Source organism: Terrapene carolina, unplaced genomic scaffold, assembly GCF_002925995.2.
Source record: "Terrapene carolina triunguis isolate 2854851 unplaced genomic scaffold, T_m_triunguis-2.0 Scaffold111, whole genome shotgun sequence".
Lineage (NCBI taxonomy): Eukaryota > Metazoa > Chordata > Testudines > Emydidae > Terrapene > Terrapene triunguis.
Window position 1 is genome coordinate 16968882 of NW_020664462.1, and position 17791 is coordinate 16986672.

At 44.3% G+C, this 17791-nt stretch overlaps 1 protein-coding gene across 1 annotated transcript in view; it reads left to right on the forward strand.

Annotated features, from left to right (window-relative positions):
* The window catches only part of UBE3C (ubiquitin protein ligase E3C), a 201894-nt gene that overhangs the window by 136947 nt on the left and 47156 nt on the right, over positions 1 to 17791 (forward strand). Inside the window, exon 19 of the mRNA XM_026652083.2 lies at positions 645 to 857. Within this exon, the coding sequence (XP_026507868.1) occupies positions 645 to 857 (213 nt within the window). The remainder of the gene's footprint in view (positions 1 to 644; positions 858 to 17791) is intronic.

The following is a 17791-nucleotide window of genomic DNA, read 5'->3' on the forward strand; positions in this document are numbered from 1 at the left end:
GTAGTAACGTATTTTGTTCACCAAAGTATGCAACATTGACTCTAAGTACAGAAAGAATGAAGATCTGCTATTTATTAGTAAGAGGCAATTTTTACATAGTTATTTTTCAGAGTAGAATCGCACTCACGTTTTACCTTTGAAATGGCTGGCAAATTAGAGGTAAGAATGGAAACTCTGGAATCTGCTTCACAGTAGCTGTATGGGTTGACTAATGGCATAGAATAGACATCTTTCATCTGATTTGAAGACATTCTGGAGGAGGTGGTTATTGGCACTGATAACCGTTGTTTTTCTTGTAAATGAATGATGGTGTCTAACAGGTTCCCAGCAACTGTTATATTCATAGTGTCGATATATGTTAGAAAGAGTATGAAAATGCCATGGCTTTTGCAATGGGCAGATAACTTATTTGTAAAGTTTTAAAGCATGATATTTCAATAGCAGGATTGTTAAAATTTCAGACTACAGTTGCACATGTAAATGGATACAATACAAGGATATTTTTACACCAAGAGGTTCTATTCAGACATTAAATTAAGGGAAAGTTACAGAAATGTAAGAAACAGATGATAGGTATTAAAAATAACTTTCGTAGTACCCATAATGAAAGCTAATGTAGTTTTCTTAATTGTTTTTATTCTTAGGCACTGTATGAAAATATGCTGGTAGAGCTGCCATTTGCTAGTTTTTTCCTCTCAAAGTTGCTGGGGACAAGTGCTGATGTGGACATTCATCATCTGGCTTCATTAGATCCAGAAATGTACAAAAATTTGCTTTTTCTCAAGAGCTACGAAGGGGATGTAGAAGAACTTGGGCTAAACTTTACTGTGGTGAATAATGACCTTGGGGAGGCACAGGTAAGTGTGGCATTTTTTCCCCTTCCCAGCTTGACAAGTTAATCATTAATTTCCCTACTACATTCGTATTTGGATGTAAAAGTGATAAGGCACATGTGTGACAAGTGCTGTTTGTGCAACTTTAAGTAAAGAGGCACAGTGATTCTGACTATTTCAATATTTGGAGTGAATAATATCTGATCCTGTACTTATCAAAAACACAAAAAAGACTCTCATTTGTGTCAGCATTGCTTATTTGTTGATAAAAAGTCTGATAGTTCTAGTAGTAAATTGCCCCAAATATCCTATTCAATTTCTTGAACAAAGTATTTTATAATAGTAGGAATACTTCCTAATACGCTGTGTATATTTTTCCTCACTGAGTATCTCCAATGCTGCGTCTTCTGCTGTTCTGATCTTCCCCAAGTAGTAAGTGTTGGAAACTGACCTGATTTTTGTCAATTTCACTGCTGCCCACAAGGTTCTGAACAGCAAAGCTATGAACAGCAGCAGAATCACAAGAGCAGTCTATCTGCATGCTTCTCATGCAGATTTTTCAATTAACACTCCAATATCAGGATATCCTTTAGTTCTCAAGCTTAAGCAAAGGAGTGATTGCTCTCCTTTGTAAAGTGCTTTGCGATCTACCCATGAAAAGCACTATATAAGATAGATGGTATTTTTACATCTCCCGCATTACTTACACTTGCTCCAAAATAGCAGTCTTCACAGTTTTGTAATACATAGCAGCATCCTCTTTCAGGGCCTGATGTTAGCTTGTACCTCTTCTATAAGAAAGGAGGCCAAACAGATAACTTGGGACCCTTCTTCACACTTAGATGTAGTAAGCCTCATAGTTTTTCACTAAATAGTGACCAGGTAGACCTCTGGGTCCTCTTCATTTTTCAACTCAGAGAGGGAAAGCCTGAGTTTAGTGGCAGCCTGGCTAATGAAACGGTTAATGAGCCTCTGCAGCAGCCACTCCTGGAATTTGTAACTCTTGGTTCCAGTGCTCCTTCTTGCAGCAAGTCTGGGTTCTGGTACTTTTGGCGTACTGCTTAATCTTGCTGCTGTTGTTTCTACTGTTCCATCATCCATTTCTCTTCCTTTTGCAGGATCTTAGAACCTGACACCCTGTTACATTCTTAAAGTAATATCTTCAAATTTGGGGATCATAAATCACATTGAAAGGTGGCCAATTGCCTAACATAAATAATAGTTCATGTAAAATGTAATCCATTAACATTTATTTCTGGATTACACATCAATATGCTGAGATTTGTGAGTTATGCATGTCTGTATAACAACATCCAAAATTGAAAACAGTGATCCAATATACTGTTGTATGGGAAATCATTTTCTCAATTGTATCCATCTACAAATGTTCATGTCAAGTGTTTTGCAGTTGCCTTAGAACTGTCCAGTCAGTGGACTTAGTTTTATCACTTATTGATACTTGGTTGCTAAGGTCACCAGATATACAAAGTGGTTGCCTCTACTTATAAACATGAGTGTTTGTGATAATAAGCTGCTATTTGTTTTGTTTTAAGTATTAGTCCAATAGCATGAATTACTCCTTTCAGAGCATTTAAAAATTGAGGGTTTAATAATACAAACAAAAAACAATTCAACCCCCAATTCAAAAAGTTATTATTTCATGGAAGGATTCCAGTCTCTGATCTATTATAACACATTTGGTCCATCTGTACTCAGAAAGTCAGCCAAACATCCAGTGGAGAACATAGAACAACAAGCAGCTGGAGAGATTAAAAACAAAAAGCTGCCAGGAAGAGCATTGAGGAAGATTCTTCTTGATGGAGATGCTGCCAGCTCTAACTATTAATACAAAAAAATTGTACCAAGTGCATTCTTGTCAAGCAGTTTGAATTCAAATTCTCTACCAAGGGGGTGCAGTTAATAGTAACAAGGGTTTTGATTGTTAATTGTAGAATATCTTTAAAAGAAAGGTTGAACATAAAATGCACTTCTGAGTAACTAACTGAAATTCTGTCAGGTTGTTTAAAATTGAGTGTTCTTGTTTATACTTGGATAAAGAACATTTTAGCCTTGAAGAATGAGACCCTCTGGATTTTAGTGTAATTGCTGCAGGACTAATTGATTTTTTAATTATCTTCAGCATTTGAGTATTGAGGTTTTTTTTCTAGTTTTACTTTAGTATGCTAATAAACCTCATATAGACAAATACATTCTGTCCTGTGTTTGATCACCAGAGCTTGCTTAAGCATTGAGTACTAATTAACTGTATTAAGGTAAGGCTAATTCACTTTGTCTGGAAAAGAGCTGAGTATTTAATTTATACTATATGTCGAGTGTACATTATCTCTAGTTTTCAGCTAAACAACCACTTTAGTTCCTAATGAATTAGTGCCTAATAAATGCACCATAAATCTACCATTGTAAATAGCTGTCTTCATAACAGTGCCCACCCAGCAGCTGTGGCACAGACATCTACAGTGAAAGTCACTTTCAGTAAGGATTCTATCAGCAAGAGAGGTTGGAATTCTATTACCAACACATTAGGTCCAGTCCAACAAGGTGCTAAATGCTCTCAGTTCTCATGGACTTTCAGTCAACTTGAGGTTGCACTCATTAGGATTTCTAGTTAGGAGAAGGAACACTGTACCAGGCCATTTGAAATAGCAGTAGCTCCTGATAAAGAGCTAGCTCCTGCAGTGACACTGGCCTGGTTTTTCACTGGGGGCTCAAGTGCACAAAATGGCAGCCAGTAAAAAAAGTCTCACGGGAAAAGGCTCCTCCCAAATAGCTATGTATATTGACTCTAATTCTTTCTGTACTTTAACTCCTGGTTTGGCAGCTAAGAAACTAAAAACTCTTGTAAAATGCTCAGAACATAAGGATGAGACTAAGTTCAAACAGTCTTTTAAAAAAAAAAAAATAGGAAAACACTTTCCTCTTTCTCAGAGTCCTTTGTGTCCAATGAGGAAAGTGAACTCAGTCATTTGTTTTGCTAAGAGTTTGAGTCTTCCAGCTAAAGGAGACTTTTCCCCTTTTAGACCACACACAGGGTAGAAGGTATGATAGATATGACAATATCTTGGACAAACCTTATTGAATTAAGTTTTGTAGGCGTTCATTCTATTAGAAATGCAAATGTTTATGTACTGTGGATGGAGTGTATGTATTTCCACAGGAGGGGAGACCACAGCCTTCCAGGAACTAAGCCCAGTATGGGGTGGTTAGGCAGCACCTCCAGAGAGCTGGCAGCGTCTGGAGGGAGGCTTGCATCTACTTGTTCAGACTGGATTCTTCAGGGACCAACAGACAAAGGGAGAATGTTTGATTAAATAGCCTGAGTTAAAACTGACTCAGGGCTTTTTTTCTGATCCAGCAGACAAACAGCACCTCTGGTCCAAGGGGGGGTCCCGGTCCTTAAGGAAGAGTTGGAGGGTCTTTGGCCCGCTGAGGCCATACAAGATTTGGTGGCTAGTTTTGAATAAAAACTGTTATGAACTGGTGATCACAGGAATACCCCCTGTGTGGGGTTTGAAGGACTAATCACCAACCAGAGCCCTTGTTGGAGGTGATCTCTGGAAGCTTTGTTAGTGTGTAGGTTCTTTTGTTGTTCGAATATTTTCTTTGTAATGCTTTTACCTTAAGAACAAAAGTGCTTGCTTAGAAAGAACTATGTGGTAACTTGTATGTGCTGGGAATTACACTGATTACCAGCACTGAGGAGAGAAGCGAAGCAAGCCTGCTTAGGCACTCAACTTTTGGGGAATAATACAGTGTAGGAATGGAACTCTTCAACCTGGAAATATCCCAGTCCCAAGGGAGAGAGACACATGTATTCACCCAAGAGAGGTGATGGCTGAGGAGCCTGCTGGACCATCAAGGGGGAATCAGGTGCCCTGAGCTGTGACAGAAGATTCTCTGAGGAAGAATTTTGAGGCCTCAGAAGTTGCTATGAAAGCTTCTGTCTCCACAGAAAAGGAACAAATTAGTGCATCAGAGTCACTTCTTCTCATCGATGGTCAGCTGCCTCTGGTTCAAGAGTCTGGTTTTGGGCTGGCAGTGTGGGGCATGGGCATGGTGGCAGTGCAGCCCCTCCTTTCTCCTTCGACACTCATGCAGCTGGTTATCAATCCAGATACATATGTCAGTGTACATTTCCAAGCCCATGGGAGGCTCCATGCGGGCTAATTTGTCCTTGGCTTCCTCACTCAGCTCAATTCAGAACTGGTATAATAGGACTGCCTCACTAGATTCCATGTCTGCCACGAGCCAGTGGAAATGCGCTGCATAGGATCATAGTCAACCCCTGACCCTGTCAGAGCTTCCAAGGATGGCTTTGGCCATGTGCGTAGGATGGAGATCACTGAAGATGGTGGTGAAGGCCTGGAGGAAGGATCCCCAACACTGTCAACATCACATCATCTGGCTCCAGCAGGGGAGAGAACCAGTCCAAGACTTCTCCTGTCAGCAGGCTGATTACCTTGTTAGCCTGGTCGGGGGGTTAGGTCCAGGGACGGAGCATAAAGACAGGTGACTCTGCCAGCATTCCATTTTTGCCAACTAAAAGTTTCATACTTGGTTCCATCCTGCACTGCTGACAGCCTCCCAAAACCCTGCAGCTACTGATATGGACTTCACCACATTCAGAAGCAGCTGAAGGGTCAACTCAACAAAACCAAGGAAGTCTATAAGAAGCATGTGGACTGTCAGAAATAGAAAAGCACAACTGGACAAAAGGTGTTCTATCCTCCAACCATCTCCATATGGGCAGGCTGTCTCACAAGGTGGATCACCAATATCATGGGCCATATCAGATCTGCCAGTGGATTAACCATGTAGCCTTTAAACTTCAGCTACCTAAGTCCCTTAAAATACATCCTGTTTTTCACATCTCGCTCCTGAAACTGCACACAGAGAACCTGTTATCTGGTCATGTATAGCCACCACCTCTGCCTCTTAAGGTCCTGGGTCATGAAGAGTATGTTGTCAATGCCATTCCGGGCTCCAAACTCAGACAAGGCAAGTTGTGGTACTTGGTGGACTGGGAGGAATACAGCCCTGAAGAGTGTTTGCCAGTCACATACATGCCCCGTAACTGGTGGAGGCCTTTCACAGGACCCATCCTGATAAGCCTGATCAGGCAACATTTGAGGGCGGGCAGTGGTGTGAGGCTCCGTGGGGCTAGAACCTGGATGTGCTGGTCACTGAGTGCTGCATCCACACCACCACCCAATGGCTCTGACAGAGCACTGTTTTTATAAGGCTGTGAGCCTTATGGGATCAAGCGCCATTGGATGTCCTGTCCATGGAGGTCCTGACTGGCAGAGCCTACTCTGTTCCTTGATTGGCCCAGGCACACTATTCAAGGCCTAGGGGAAACACCTGTAGTCTGTCTGTGCAACTAGGTGGCTTGCTGCTGCACACAGACCTTGCTGCACACTCCTGATACCTTGCCTTGCTCCTGATTTCTGGCCCCAGCCCTGCTCCTGATACATAGCCTCACTTCTGTTTCATGGTTCCCTGCTCCGGTCCTGACACCTCTCCCTGACTCTGGTCTATTAACCCTACTATGGTTGACTCCCTTGACACTGAACTGATGCAGCTCATCAACTTTGACTTCAGCCTTACTCTATAGTGTCACACTAGTACGGACTAGTGCTTCTGGCTTTGACCCTCTAGACTGAACTCAGACCATGTTCCCTTCAGCCCAAGTATTTTAGCATGCTAGCTTGACCAGAGCTACCCACCACTGAGAAGCACACTCCCAGCTGCAGGATAGACATACCCTCAGAGAGTGCTCTTTCACAGCTCTCTGGTAAGATTGGAACTGAGGTAGAAAGATCCACCCCAGGTTACCTGACCCCCTGCAAATCCAACAATGCTAACTTAAGATGACCACTTCCTCCCCTCACAACAACGTGTAGAGGGGACATTATCTTTTCTTAAAATATGTATATCCCCTCTCTGCCCCCAGAATGCCCCAAACACCCTTCCTTCCACCTTCTCTGGTGGAGGGGCCAGATTTACACCGGCAGAAAGTTCCTTTGCGCAGGGGGACTTCTCCACCAGCTGCCTCCAGTTGCTCTAAGGCCTCTTTGCACCACAAATTGTCCTCAGAGAACTCGGAGAGTCTTGCTCTTGGATTTATGCACCAGAAGTCAGAGAGCTTTTTTCCTTTCTGACACTTGGAAGAAAGGCTTACTAACTTACAGTACGCAGAACAATATGAAATACAGGATCTCAGAAAGAAACCTATCAAACAAGGAACAAAGTCTCATCCAAATAAATAAAATTCATTGTTTGACCTATGGCCTCCCAGCAGGTAAGTGTTCAGAAGCATCTCTACTTATGTGAAAAGCACATAAAAAGCCAGACGTTATCATTTGAGCCCTTTAAGAAACACGGAGGGAAGGGGTTGTTTCAGGCAGGATGGTATCTCACTTTTAATTGAAACTGTAGTTGACATCCCAAAGGCCTGATCTGGGATATAGAACCACATGAGGAAACTTCAGTTTAATAACCGTAGCATCCTGTTTTTAGTCCTGCCATTGGACTATTTTTATGATTTTCACTGAGCCTTCATAATTGTATTTTAAAGTAAAATCTCTCGATTATTTCAATGCCATTCCTTAACATGTCTGGAAATCTCTTTGCAGTGGGCATACCATATTGTTATTGAATTGAATTATGCTCACTTGAGCAATTCTATTGCCAGCTCCAGACATGAGGAAATAATTCAGAGGTCTACACCGATGGACTTAAAAAAAATTTTGGGGGCAAATCTAAAATAATTATTCACACCTTCGAAGTGTCTAGCTTCATAAAACAAGTGAAAGTTTCGAATTTTGTTTTTGCTTTACTTGTAGGAACATTAATGTGACTTAAGCAGGCTGTTGTTTTTTCCCCCTGAACATGTTTTCTCTCTAAAAAACACATTACATAGGGGTATTGAACTTTTATCGAGATAAATGTCTGAGATCAATTACCAGTTGATAGTTTTAAACTGGTGGCTTTGTTCTTTTTTTATTCTACCTGGATTTTTTGTTATCGTTTTAAAGAAACACACAGTTTCAATACATGAAATAGAGTTCTTTTAACCTACTGAACCCACATTGTATATTATGCCTATTATCCACAGAGTAATGATTTTCTTCAAACCAATTTCTTTTGAAGTTTAAATGCATTGTTTTGGTAAAGAACCTCTTAAAGTACTTAGGAAGATTTTTGGAAGTTTTTTAACTTTGACATATTCAAAATGAAAATTAAAACTGTTTCTGTAAGTGTGCCCTTTTTGAGATGCTTTCCACTGAGACTTCATACATAAGTACCCACACTGTTATCTTGCACCATCTAGTGGCAAAAGTTGAACAGACAGAAAAGGCAACAACATAGCCTGTCTTAAAGATCTATCAGCCTATCATGTCATTGCTAATGGAGGGTGTCTGATATACACCCAGGTGAGTAGTATAGCTTTCAAAGTTGAGTGGCAGATCTACAGTAGTCCCATTTGAAATTCTAACTAAATAAAGGATGGATTAAAACTAAACTACACCTATATCCACAAAAACTTTTTTGTCAGTCCAAACTTTGCCCCTTATGCAAAATATCTTTGGGTCGTCGTGGCATCGTGTGCCTTGTATGTCTGTCAAATCAGTCCTACTACTCAGAGTAAGACCCCACTGTTTGAGTACAGATGATAAAATTGATCCCATGTTGGTTGGAATACTAGGAACATGTAGTTAGCAAAATCTCCAAGGATCTTCTTTTCAAGCAAATGTCTTTACTTTTGTCTGTGGTATCACAGTTGTTTGCCATGGAAATGTTACTGTGTCAGAAGCAAGATTATTTATTGCAGTTAAAGAAGAAATAGGAACCAGAGAACTTATTAGGAAACCAGGATTCTGTTTTTTTACATTTATTTATTCAGATTTTTAAAATACATCTATAGGTGCCCATGCAGCATGCTCAGCACCTAGCTCATAGACTGAAAATTACAGTGTAAATCTAGATAAAGGACTGTCCATAACTATATCCACTTCAAACTACACGGCCCTGAACAGAGAAGGGGAAAAGTTGGGCTTTTCAGCATGCCGGGATGGTTAACAAATCCAGGCTCTGGTGCACCAAGTGCAGGAGTGAGTTCCAAATTCAAGGAATCCTCACAGAGGATGCCCTGCCAATTGCTATTCAGGGAGCTCTAGCACAAGTGTTTTGATTGATCTCAACTATCTTCTAGTAAAGATTAGGGAAGAGGAGAGCTAATAGAAAATGTGATACACAAATGGAATAGTAGCTAAAGATTTGTTTACGTACAGAATTTGAAAAAGTCATGAGACATCTATTGGTCTTTTATTAAAACAAACAAAGCACCTTTGTAAGATGGGTACAAACACACATTTAATATGGCCAAATGCAATGTAAGCTATACTTTCAAGATTAGGAATTGTATTCTATAAAGCAGTGACGCTGAGAAGGACTCTGAAACCTAGCGAGGGGAGTGGGTCTCAGAGCTCAGGCCCCAGCCCAAGCAGGAATGGTTACACTGCTATTTTTAGTTGCGTAGCACGAGCCCGAGTCAGTTGACCCAGGCTCTGAGAGTTGTTTTCTTGCAGGGTAGATATACCCTAAAAGAGCTCAATCTACTTAGTTTATCAGACAGACGGTTGAGACGTGACTTGATAACAGTCTGTAGGTTCCCACATAGAGACGATATCTAACGAGAGCCCTCTTTAGATTAGCAGATGAAGATATAATCAAATGGCTTGTAGCTGAATTCAGCAAAATTAAAATTGGAAATAAGACACCCATTGTTAACAGTGAGGGTAATTAACATTGGCACAGATTACCAAAGTATGTGGTAAATACTTCATCAAGATGTGAAGTCTTTAAATCAAGATTGGCTCTTTCTAAAAACTATGTTCTAATTCAACTATAAATGTATTGGGCTAGATGCTGGAATAGCTGGATTGAATTCTGTGGCATATGTTGTTCGGGAGGTCAGACTAACAGACCATAATGATCCCTTCTGGCCTTAAAAATCTATGAATCAATAAAAATAATACTGCTAAAGCTATACAGATTATCATATTAGCACTCTTCATTGTGTGTAGTACTAGAACATCTTCTAGCATGAGATAGTGTATTACATAAAGAAGCCATTTTTATTAACTCTTTGGACCTGTGTGTTCAAAGCTGTGACCACTAGCACCAGTTCAAAATGCAGTGGAGGGTAGTGTCTGGAAAATATTTGTGTACCAGAAGGGAATTTACCTATCAAATCAAACACTTTTAAAAGGGTTAAGGAATGTTTACACTGCAAGTGAAGGTTCAGTTATAGCACAGGTAGGCATACTTATATTAGCTTTAATCTAGCTAGCACAGGTAACAATAATACTGTACATGGGGTGGTACGGGCTAGTATCCATGGTACAAGTCCAGTGTGGGGACACTGGATATGTACTCTTGTTGGTAGCCTGTGCTGAAACCCATGCCACTAAGCCTTCACTATTGTTACTTGTGTTAACTAAATTAAAGCATAGGTGTGTCTACCACTGCTGCAATCACACCTTTACTTGTAGCATAGACATAACCTTAGGCTACATCTTCTCTTAGAAGTGTAGATGGGGGGGAGGGAGGTTCCCAGCTCACATTTATGTATCCACACTAGCTCTGCTTGAGCTAGAGTTCTAAAAATAGCAGGGTAGCTATGGTAGCATGGGCAGCAGCTTGGGCTAGCTACCCTAAGTATGTTCCTGCATGGACCCCCAGGTATGTACTCAGCAGCTAGCCTGAGCCACTGCCCATGTTACTGCAGCGACACTGCTATTTTTAGCATGTTAACTTGAGCAGAGCTAGCGCAGGTATGTCTGTGTGAGTTGGGAATCGCACCTTCCAGCTCCAAGTGTAGATCTAGTCTTAGGGTAGGTCTGTCTACACTGGAACTGCAGGTGTAACTTCATGCTCAGGTAGTCATAGAATCGTAGGACTGGAAGGGACCTCGAGAGGTCATCTAATCCAGCCCCTGCATATCCACACTAGCTCTGATTGACTTAGCACGCTAAAAATAACAGTGTGGTCGCGTCTGCACAGGCAGCAGGACAGACTAGCCACCTGAATACATGCTTAGTTTCTCATATGAGATTATAAACGAGGTGGCTAGCCTGTCCTGCTGCCTGTGCCACCACAGCTACATTGCTATTTTTAGCACACTCGATCAGAGCTAGTGTGTGTATGTGTATCCAAGCTGGAAATTACATCAGCCCCAATGTAGGAATAACCTTAGAGTCACAGGTAGTTTCTAAAAGCATCCCCAACCCTAACAATCACCGCTGTTTGGTTGCTCGCTCAGAAAAATTATTCTCCTTTCGTGAAGGATAATATTAAAAGATTAATGGCCTTACTTTAATCCTGCTGTATTTGGAATATTTCAGCATCCATATTGGAACCCATTTTATATCTTACTGATAATATAGTATATCCATTTGCAATAGTTTTGCATGCCAAAGTAGTTTGATAAGCTTATTTATTTGTAGGGTTTTTTAGTACAGTAACAAAACCTTCAAGTACTGTCCCTGTGGATTCTCCACTTCAGGTGTCGGTGCATCCCAGCACTGTTGATTGGAGATTTTCGGTAACAGTGTCTGGTCGGGCGTGTGCGTGCACAATAGCAGTCTCGCAGCACTGCTGTTACCTCATCTAGCACACAAATGCCCCCGACCCCTTCAGTTCCTTCTCAACCGTCCTCAGCTTGACACGGAGTCCATTAGCGTTGTCACTGTAAACCTTCCAGTAAGATTAGATTAAGTTAGCTTAGTTTTTACCCTTGTTTATTAACAATCTGTTAGTTAGTTAGTTAGTTAAATCTAGTTAGATAGCCACTAAAAAAACAAACTTTCATTTCCCATCCCCGTTTTCACCAGGGACGTCTCAAATATGCCTGGCTCCCCAGGCTTTAAAAGATGCACTTCATGTAAGGACGCGATGCCAATCTCCAATTGTCACTCCCTTTGTGTCCGATACTTAGGTGAGTCGCAAATACCGCAGAAGTGCGCTCACTGTAACAATCTTAAAGCTAGAGCAAGGAGAGATAGGGATCTTTGCCTTTAACTTATTCTAATGGAGAAATCCCTCACTCCAACATCAGACCCCGGACAAACTGCGACAAGGGACTCCCCGGGCGCATCCTCCATGGGCAGACTAAATGCCAACACCTCTATAAAATTGAGGAAAAGGGCCATGTCTCCACCGAGCCGAGAACAGTTATAAAAGAAACGGTCTCTGGTGAGATCTCTGCCTGCAGTGCCGACCTCCTCCAGAGTAAGCACTTTTGACGCACTGGGCTGCTCAGGGACCTCTGCTGGCAGGATAAAGGGGTTGAGTAACAGGCACAAAGCAACATCCTCCTCCATGGCACCAACTACCCCTACAAAGGGCACAGTACCACAACCGTAACCACCTGTGATGGCTTCCCCCACTGGCACTGAGTTCATTGGCACCAACCGTGAAACTGCCGAGACCTGCATCCACAGCACCTAAGAAGGCTACACACAAAAAGTCTGCACCAGTTTCGCTTCCACCTAAAGAGGCGGCATAGAAGGATACAGCATTGCATACGTCGGCACCGATCCCCCTTATGCACTCGTCAAACATGCAAGTGTCCTCTACACCTGGATCTCCACTGCTTGGCATTGCCTGCTCTCTGGTACTGACGGCGCCTGAATCTCCTATTGCTTGACCTTTTTTTCGAGGAGGATGATACACAGGAGGCAGTTCTTCTTCGAGAGATGTCCCTGTGGGTGCTCCACTCCAGGTGTTGGTGCGTCCCTGCGCCTTCGCTCGGAGATTTTTCGTAGCAGTACTCGTACTGGCCACGCATGCGCAGAGGCTGCCCCCCGCTGTGAGTCTAGGATAATAGTATGCATGCGTGGCCAATCTCCTCAGTTCCTTCTCTACCGTCCCCGGCCTGAGACGGAGCTCAGCAGACTCGTTAGGGAATCCCTCACTTTCTTACATTTACCTGTTATAGTAGTTAGTTTGTTGTCAGTTCTTGTTAGTCTAGTTTATTAGTTCTTTATCTGTAAAAAAAAAAAAAAAAATTCTCTCAGCCGCAGCCGCTTCTACCATGCCTGGCTCCACAGGCTTTAAGCGCTGCTCTACGTGCAAGGATGCTATCCCGCTCTCTGATGGCCATTCTCTTTGTATAAAATGCCTGGGGGAAACACACATTCCCCAAAAATGTGCCCACTGTACCAAACTCAGTTCCAGAGCACGAAAGGACAGGGAGCTCAAACTGAAACTGCTCCTCCTGCAGAAGTCTATCGGGTCAGTTTCAGACCCAGGCACCGGCTCCTGCTCTACTGCCCGACACAGCCCCCCTGCTTCAAAAAACCTGAAGAAAACTTCAAAGAAGGGGCAGCCCTCTCCAACAAGGAAGTTGGTGAGGCACAAAAGTGCCTCAGGCAGGTCAACAGTTTCCCTGCCTGTGTTTCCTCGCCTCAGCACTTTTGAAGAGCCGGGCTCCTCAGGCACCGCACGAAAGCCGCCTCAGGTTGCGGCGGCGGCGCGAGGCTCCGGTGCCGAGGCTACAGGCTTTCAGTTGCCTGCCTCGTTTATGGCACCGTTCGGCACCGAGATGGACGCGGTGCCGACTTTTCCCGCCCCGGCTGACCCTCAGTGGGCTGATGTTGCCCCCCCGGCACCTACCACGGCACCGGCAACCTCGGCACGGACTGACAGGGAGATCAAAGGCAAAACCCCTGCTCAGAGGAATGTTCCCTCAGGGCAACTTCCTCCTCCACAGTTTTCACCTCATGCAGGAGCCTCACCTCTTCAGTTTACTCAGACAGCAGATCTATCGGTGTCACCTATTCTGCAGTCTCCCCTGATGACCACCTGTTTTTCTCCAATGCATGACTCAGGATCAGAACAACCTTCCTCCAGTGAGGAGGAAACTGATCCACAGGCAGTTTTTTCTCCTGATCAAGACTCCCACACCCCAATTAACAGGGGTTACAAACAAATCACCTCAGCCTGTTATCAGGATCCTGCCCCATGGGGAATGAACCCTTGGATGGCACCACCTATGCCCTACCCACCACGATGGCAATGTTGGGCACCATGGGTATCGTACCCCCGAGAACGCATGCGCTACGGCACTTCGACCAGGCGCAACGCCGGTTTAGCACCGCCACGTGACGGATCTGCCGGTGACATAAGATACCAGGCAGCACCGTCACACTCCCAGGAGCAACTGAGTCCTGCTCCTATTCCAGCAGAGCCCGACGTAACGCCTGAGGAAGCCTTACTTCCCCTTCCTCCAACACCGTCGGATGACTATGCAAAATTCCAAGACCTCTTTAAAAGAGCTGCCGGTGACTTAAAAATTAACTTGGAGGAAGTCACTGAACAACAGCATGAGCTAACAGATATCCTGCAGCCCTCTTCTTCCTCTAGAGTGGCATTGCCAATGAACGTAGCCCTTTTAGAACCCGCTAAATCCATCTGGCAGAATCCAGCCACAAGCCTACCTACCTGTAAACAAGCGGACAGGAAGTACTTCATCCCTTCAAAGGGCTCTGAATTCCTTTTTACCCATCCGGCGCCAAACTCATTGGTAGTGGACGCAGCGAACCAGAGGGCCAAACAGTACGCCCGCTCCACCCCAGCCAACAAAGACAGTAAACGCCTGGACCTCTTCGGCCGTAAAGTATATGCATCCTCGACGCTACATTTTCACATAGCTAATTATACTGCAGTCCTTGCAAAATATGACCACAAAAACTATAGTAAGTTCATGGATTTTATTGATCACATCCCAGAGCAGAAGAAACAACAATTCACAGCTCTGGTTTCTGAGGGACACACCATATCACGCACCGCTCTCCAAGCGGCCCTCGATGTAGCTAACACTGCAGCAAGGTCGACCGCCACAGCAGTGGTCATGCGACGGGGTTCATGGCTCTCTTCCTCCTTCTTCCCTCGAGAGGTCCAGAGCACCATTGAAGATCTTCCCTTCGATGGGGAAAAACTTTTTGCCTCCACCACAAACGACATGCTTCATTCGATGAAGGATGCAAGAGCAACCCTCCGGTCCCTAGGCCTCCAGCCACCTGCGACCAGAAGACGACAATTTAGATACCAACCTTATCAACGTCCACGCTACCCCGCATTTACACAATATTCCTATAGACCGCAGGAACAACAGCAGCCGCAACAACGCCAAAGACCAAGATTCCAACGTCGTCGTCCTAACTCTACAGGGGCGCTGCAACCCCCTCCAACTAATAGGCAGATTTGAAGCATTGGTCGAGGGTTTAGAAAACAGCGTTCCCACTTCAGCCGGCACACCTATCTTTGGACACCGCCTACGACCATTCTCTCATCAATGGCAAAAAATTACATCCGACAAATGGGTCATAGAGGTAGTTACAATTGGATACGCCATCCCCTTCCTCTCCCTCCCTCCCACCCACCCACCCTCCCCGTCCCTCTTCAGGGACCCATCTCACAAGCAACTACTCTTCCAAGAAGTGCAGCATCTCCTTCAACTGGGAGCAGTAGAAACTGTGCCAGAACGACACAGAGGGAAGGGGTTTTATTCCCATTATTTCTTAACAGAGAAGAAAAATGGGGGATGGCAACCAATCCTCGACCTCAGGCGGCTCAACAAATTTGTCAAAAAGCAAAAGTTCAAGATGGTCACTCTCACCACTATAATCCCAGCGCTGGAGCAGGGCGACTGGTTTTCAGCCCTCGACCTACAGGACGCCTATTTTCATGTGACTATACACCCGTCCCACAGACAATTCCTACGCTTTACTCTCGGCTCCACACATTTCCAATACCGGGTTCTCCCCTTCGGACTGTCCACGGCCCCCCGTGTTTTTTCCAAGATCCTAGCCGTAGTTACAGCCTACCTTAGAAAACAAGGGGTCGTAATATTTCCTTACCTAGACGATTGCCTCCTCAAAGCTTCAACGTTCGACGAAGCTCTCCGATCCATACGACTTACCATCGATTGTTTCCTATCTTTAGGCCTGCAAGTAAACAAAAACAAATCCACATTATACCCCACCCAACATCTGGAGTTCATAGGGGCATACCTAGACTCCCGGACGGGGTTGGCATCTCTCCCACCAGCCCGCTTCAATTCTATAAGTCAACTGGCCACAACGATTCGCAACAGTCCCCAGGTGACTGCCCGGGACTGCCTACAAATACTAGGTCACATGGCCTCGTGCACCTCCGTCGTCCAAAATGCACGTCTACACATGAGGTGCTTCCAAGCGTGGTTGGCCACGGTGTACAGACCGAATGTGCACCCTTTAAACAAGACTCTCTCCATACCTATCCGAGTCAAAGATTCTCTACAGTGGTGGACAATTCACTCCAACCTCTGCTCTGGAGTCCCCTTTCTTCAGCAGGCTCCATCCCTCATACTGACGACCGATGCATCTCTGACAGGATGGGGTGCACACATGTCTCACCACACAGCCCAGGGGCTTTGGTCTTCAACCGAGTCCTCTCTCCATATAAACGTCCTAGAACTTCGAGCCATTCGCAATGCTTGCCGTCAATTCCTGCCATTGATCAAGAACCAACACGTACGCATAATGACAGACAATATTGCATGCATGTTCTACGTGAACAGGCAAGGGGGAGCTCGATCCCACTCTCTGTGCACAGAGGCTCTGAAGCTCTGGAACTGGTGCATTGCGAACAACATCCGGGTATCAGCGGCCTATCTTCCCGGAGTGATGAATACCACAGCGGACGAACTAAGCAGACGTTTTCCCGTGGGATCACGAATGGGAATTAAACGAGCACACCATTCACAACATATTCCGCATTTGGGGCTACCCAGAAATAGACCTCTTTGCAACTGCAAAAAACAAGAAATGTCCCAATTTTTGCTCCAGAGCAGGGCTAGGCAAACATTCATTGGGAGACGCATTCATGATCCCATGGAACCAAAACTTACTCTATGCGTTTCCCCTGATACCGGTTCTGAACAGGGTCCTGATAAAAATACGAACAGATGGGGCCAAGGTGATCCTAATTGCCCCATCATGGCCCAGACAGCCCTGGTTTCCGTTTCTCACCAAAATGTCCATTCGACCACCAATCCCCTTGCCTCTCATTCCGAACCTCCTATCACAACAACACGGCCGTTTTCTCCACCCAAACCTACCCATGCTCCACCTCAAAGCATGGTTCCTCCATGGTTCTCCCAAAACGAATTAGATTGCTCTGAACAAGTTCAAAGAGTGCTCCTACATAGCAGAACACAATCTACTCGCACCACCTATCTATGTAAGTGGAAACGATTCACACACTGGTGTTCAACTAAACAACTTAGTCCCACGTCAGCATCTCTTCCGCTCATACTTGAATACCTATTGGACCTTAAGCAATCTGGCCTTTCTTCCAGTTCCATCAGGGTCCATTTAGCTGCTATTACAACTTTTCATGACAAAATCGATGATACTTCTGTATTTGCTCATCCGATCACCAAGCGCTTCCTTAAGGGACTACAAACCCTATACCCAGACATAAAACCACCCACCACTCCGTGGGACCTTCATCTAGTTCTATCTTGCCTAACTCAGCAACCATTTGAACCCCTAGCCACGTGCTCCCTTTTACACCTTTCGATGAAAACAGCATTTTTAGTGGCAATTACCTCCACCAGGCGGGCAGGAGAAATAGCAGCTCTTATGGCAGACCCACCATATACACTATTTTTCAAAGACAAGGTTACCCTCAGGTTACACCCCAATTTTCTTCCTAAGGTACACTCGTCATTCCACATTAATGAGCCCATACACTTACCAACCTTTTTCCCGAAGCCACATGCGAACTCATTCGAAGCCTCAATGCATACACTAGACGTATGTAGGGCCTTGTCCTTCTATTTGGATAGAACCAAACCTTTTAGAAATTCTTCCAGACTTTTTGTCTCC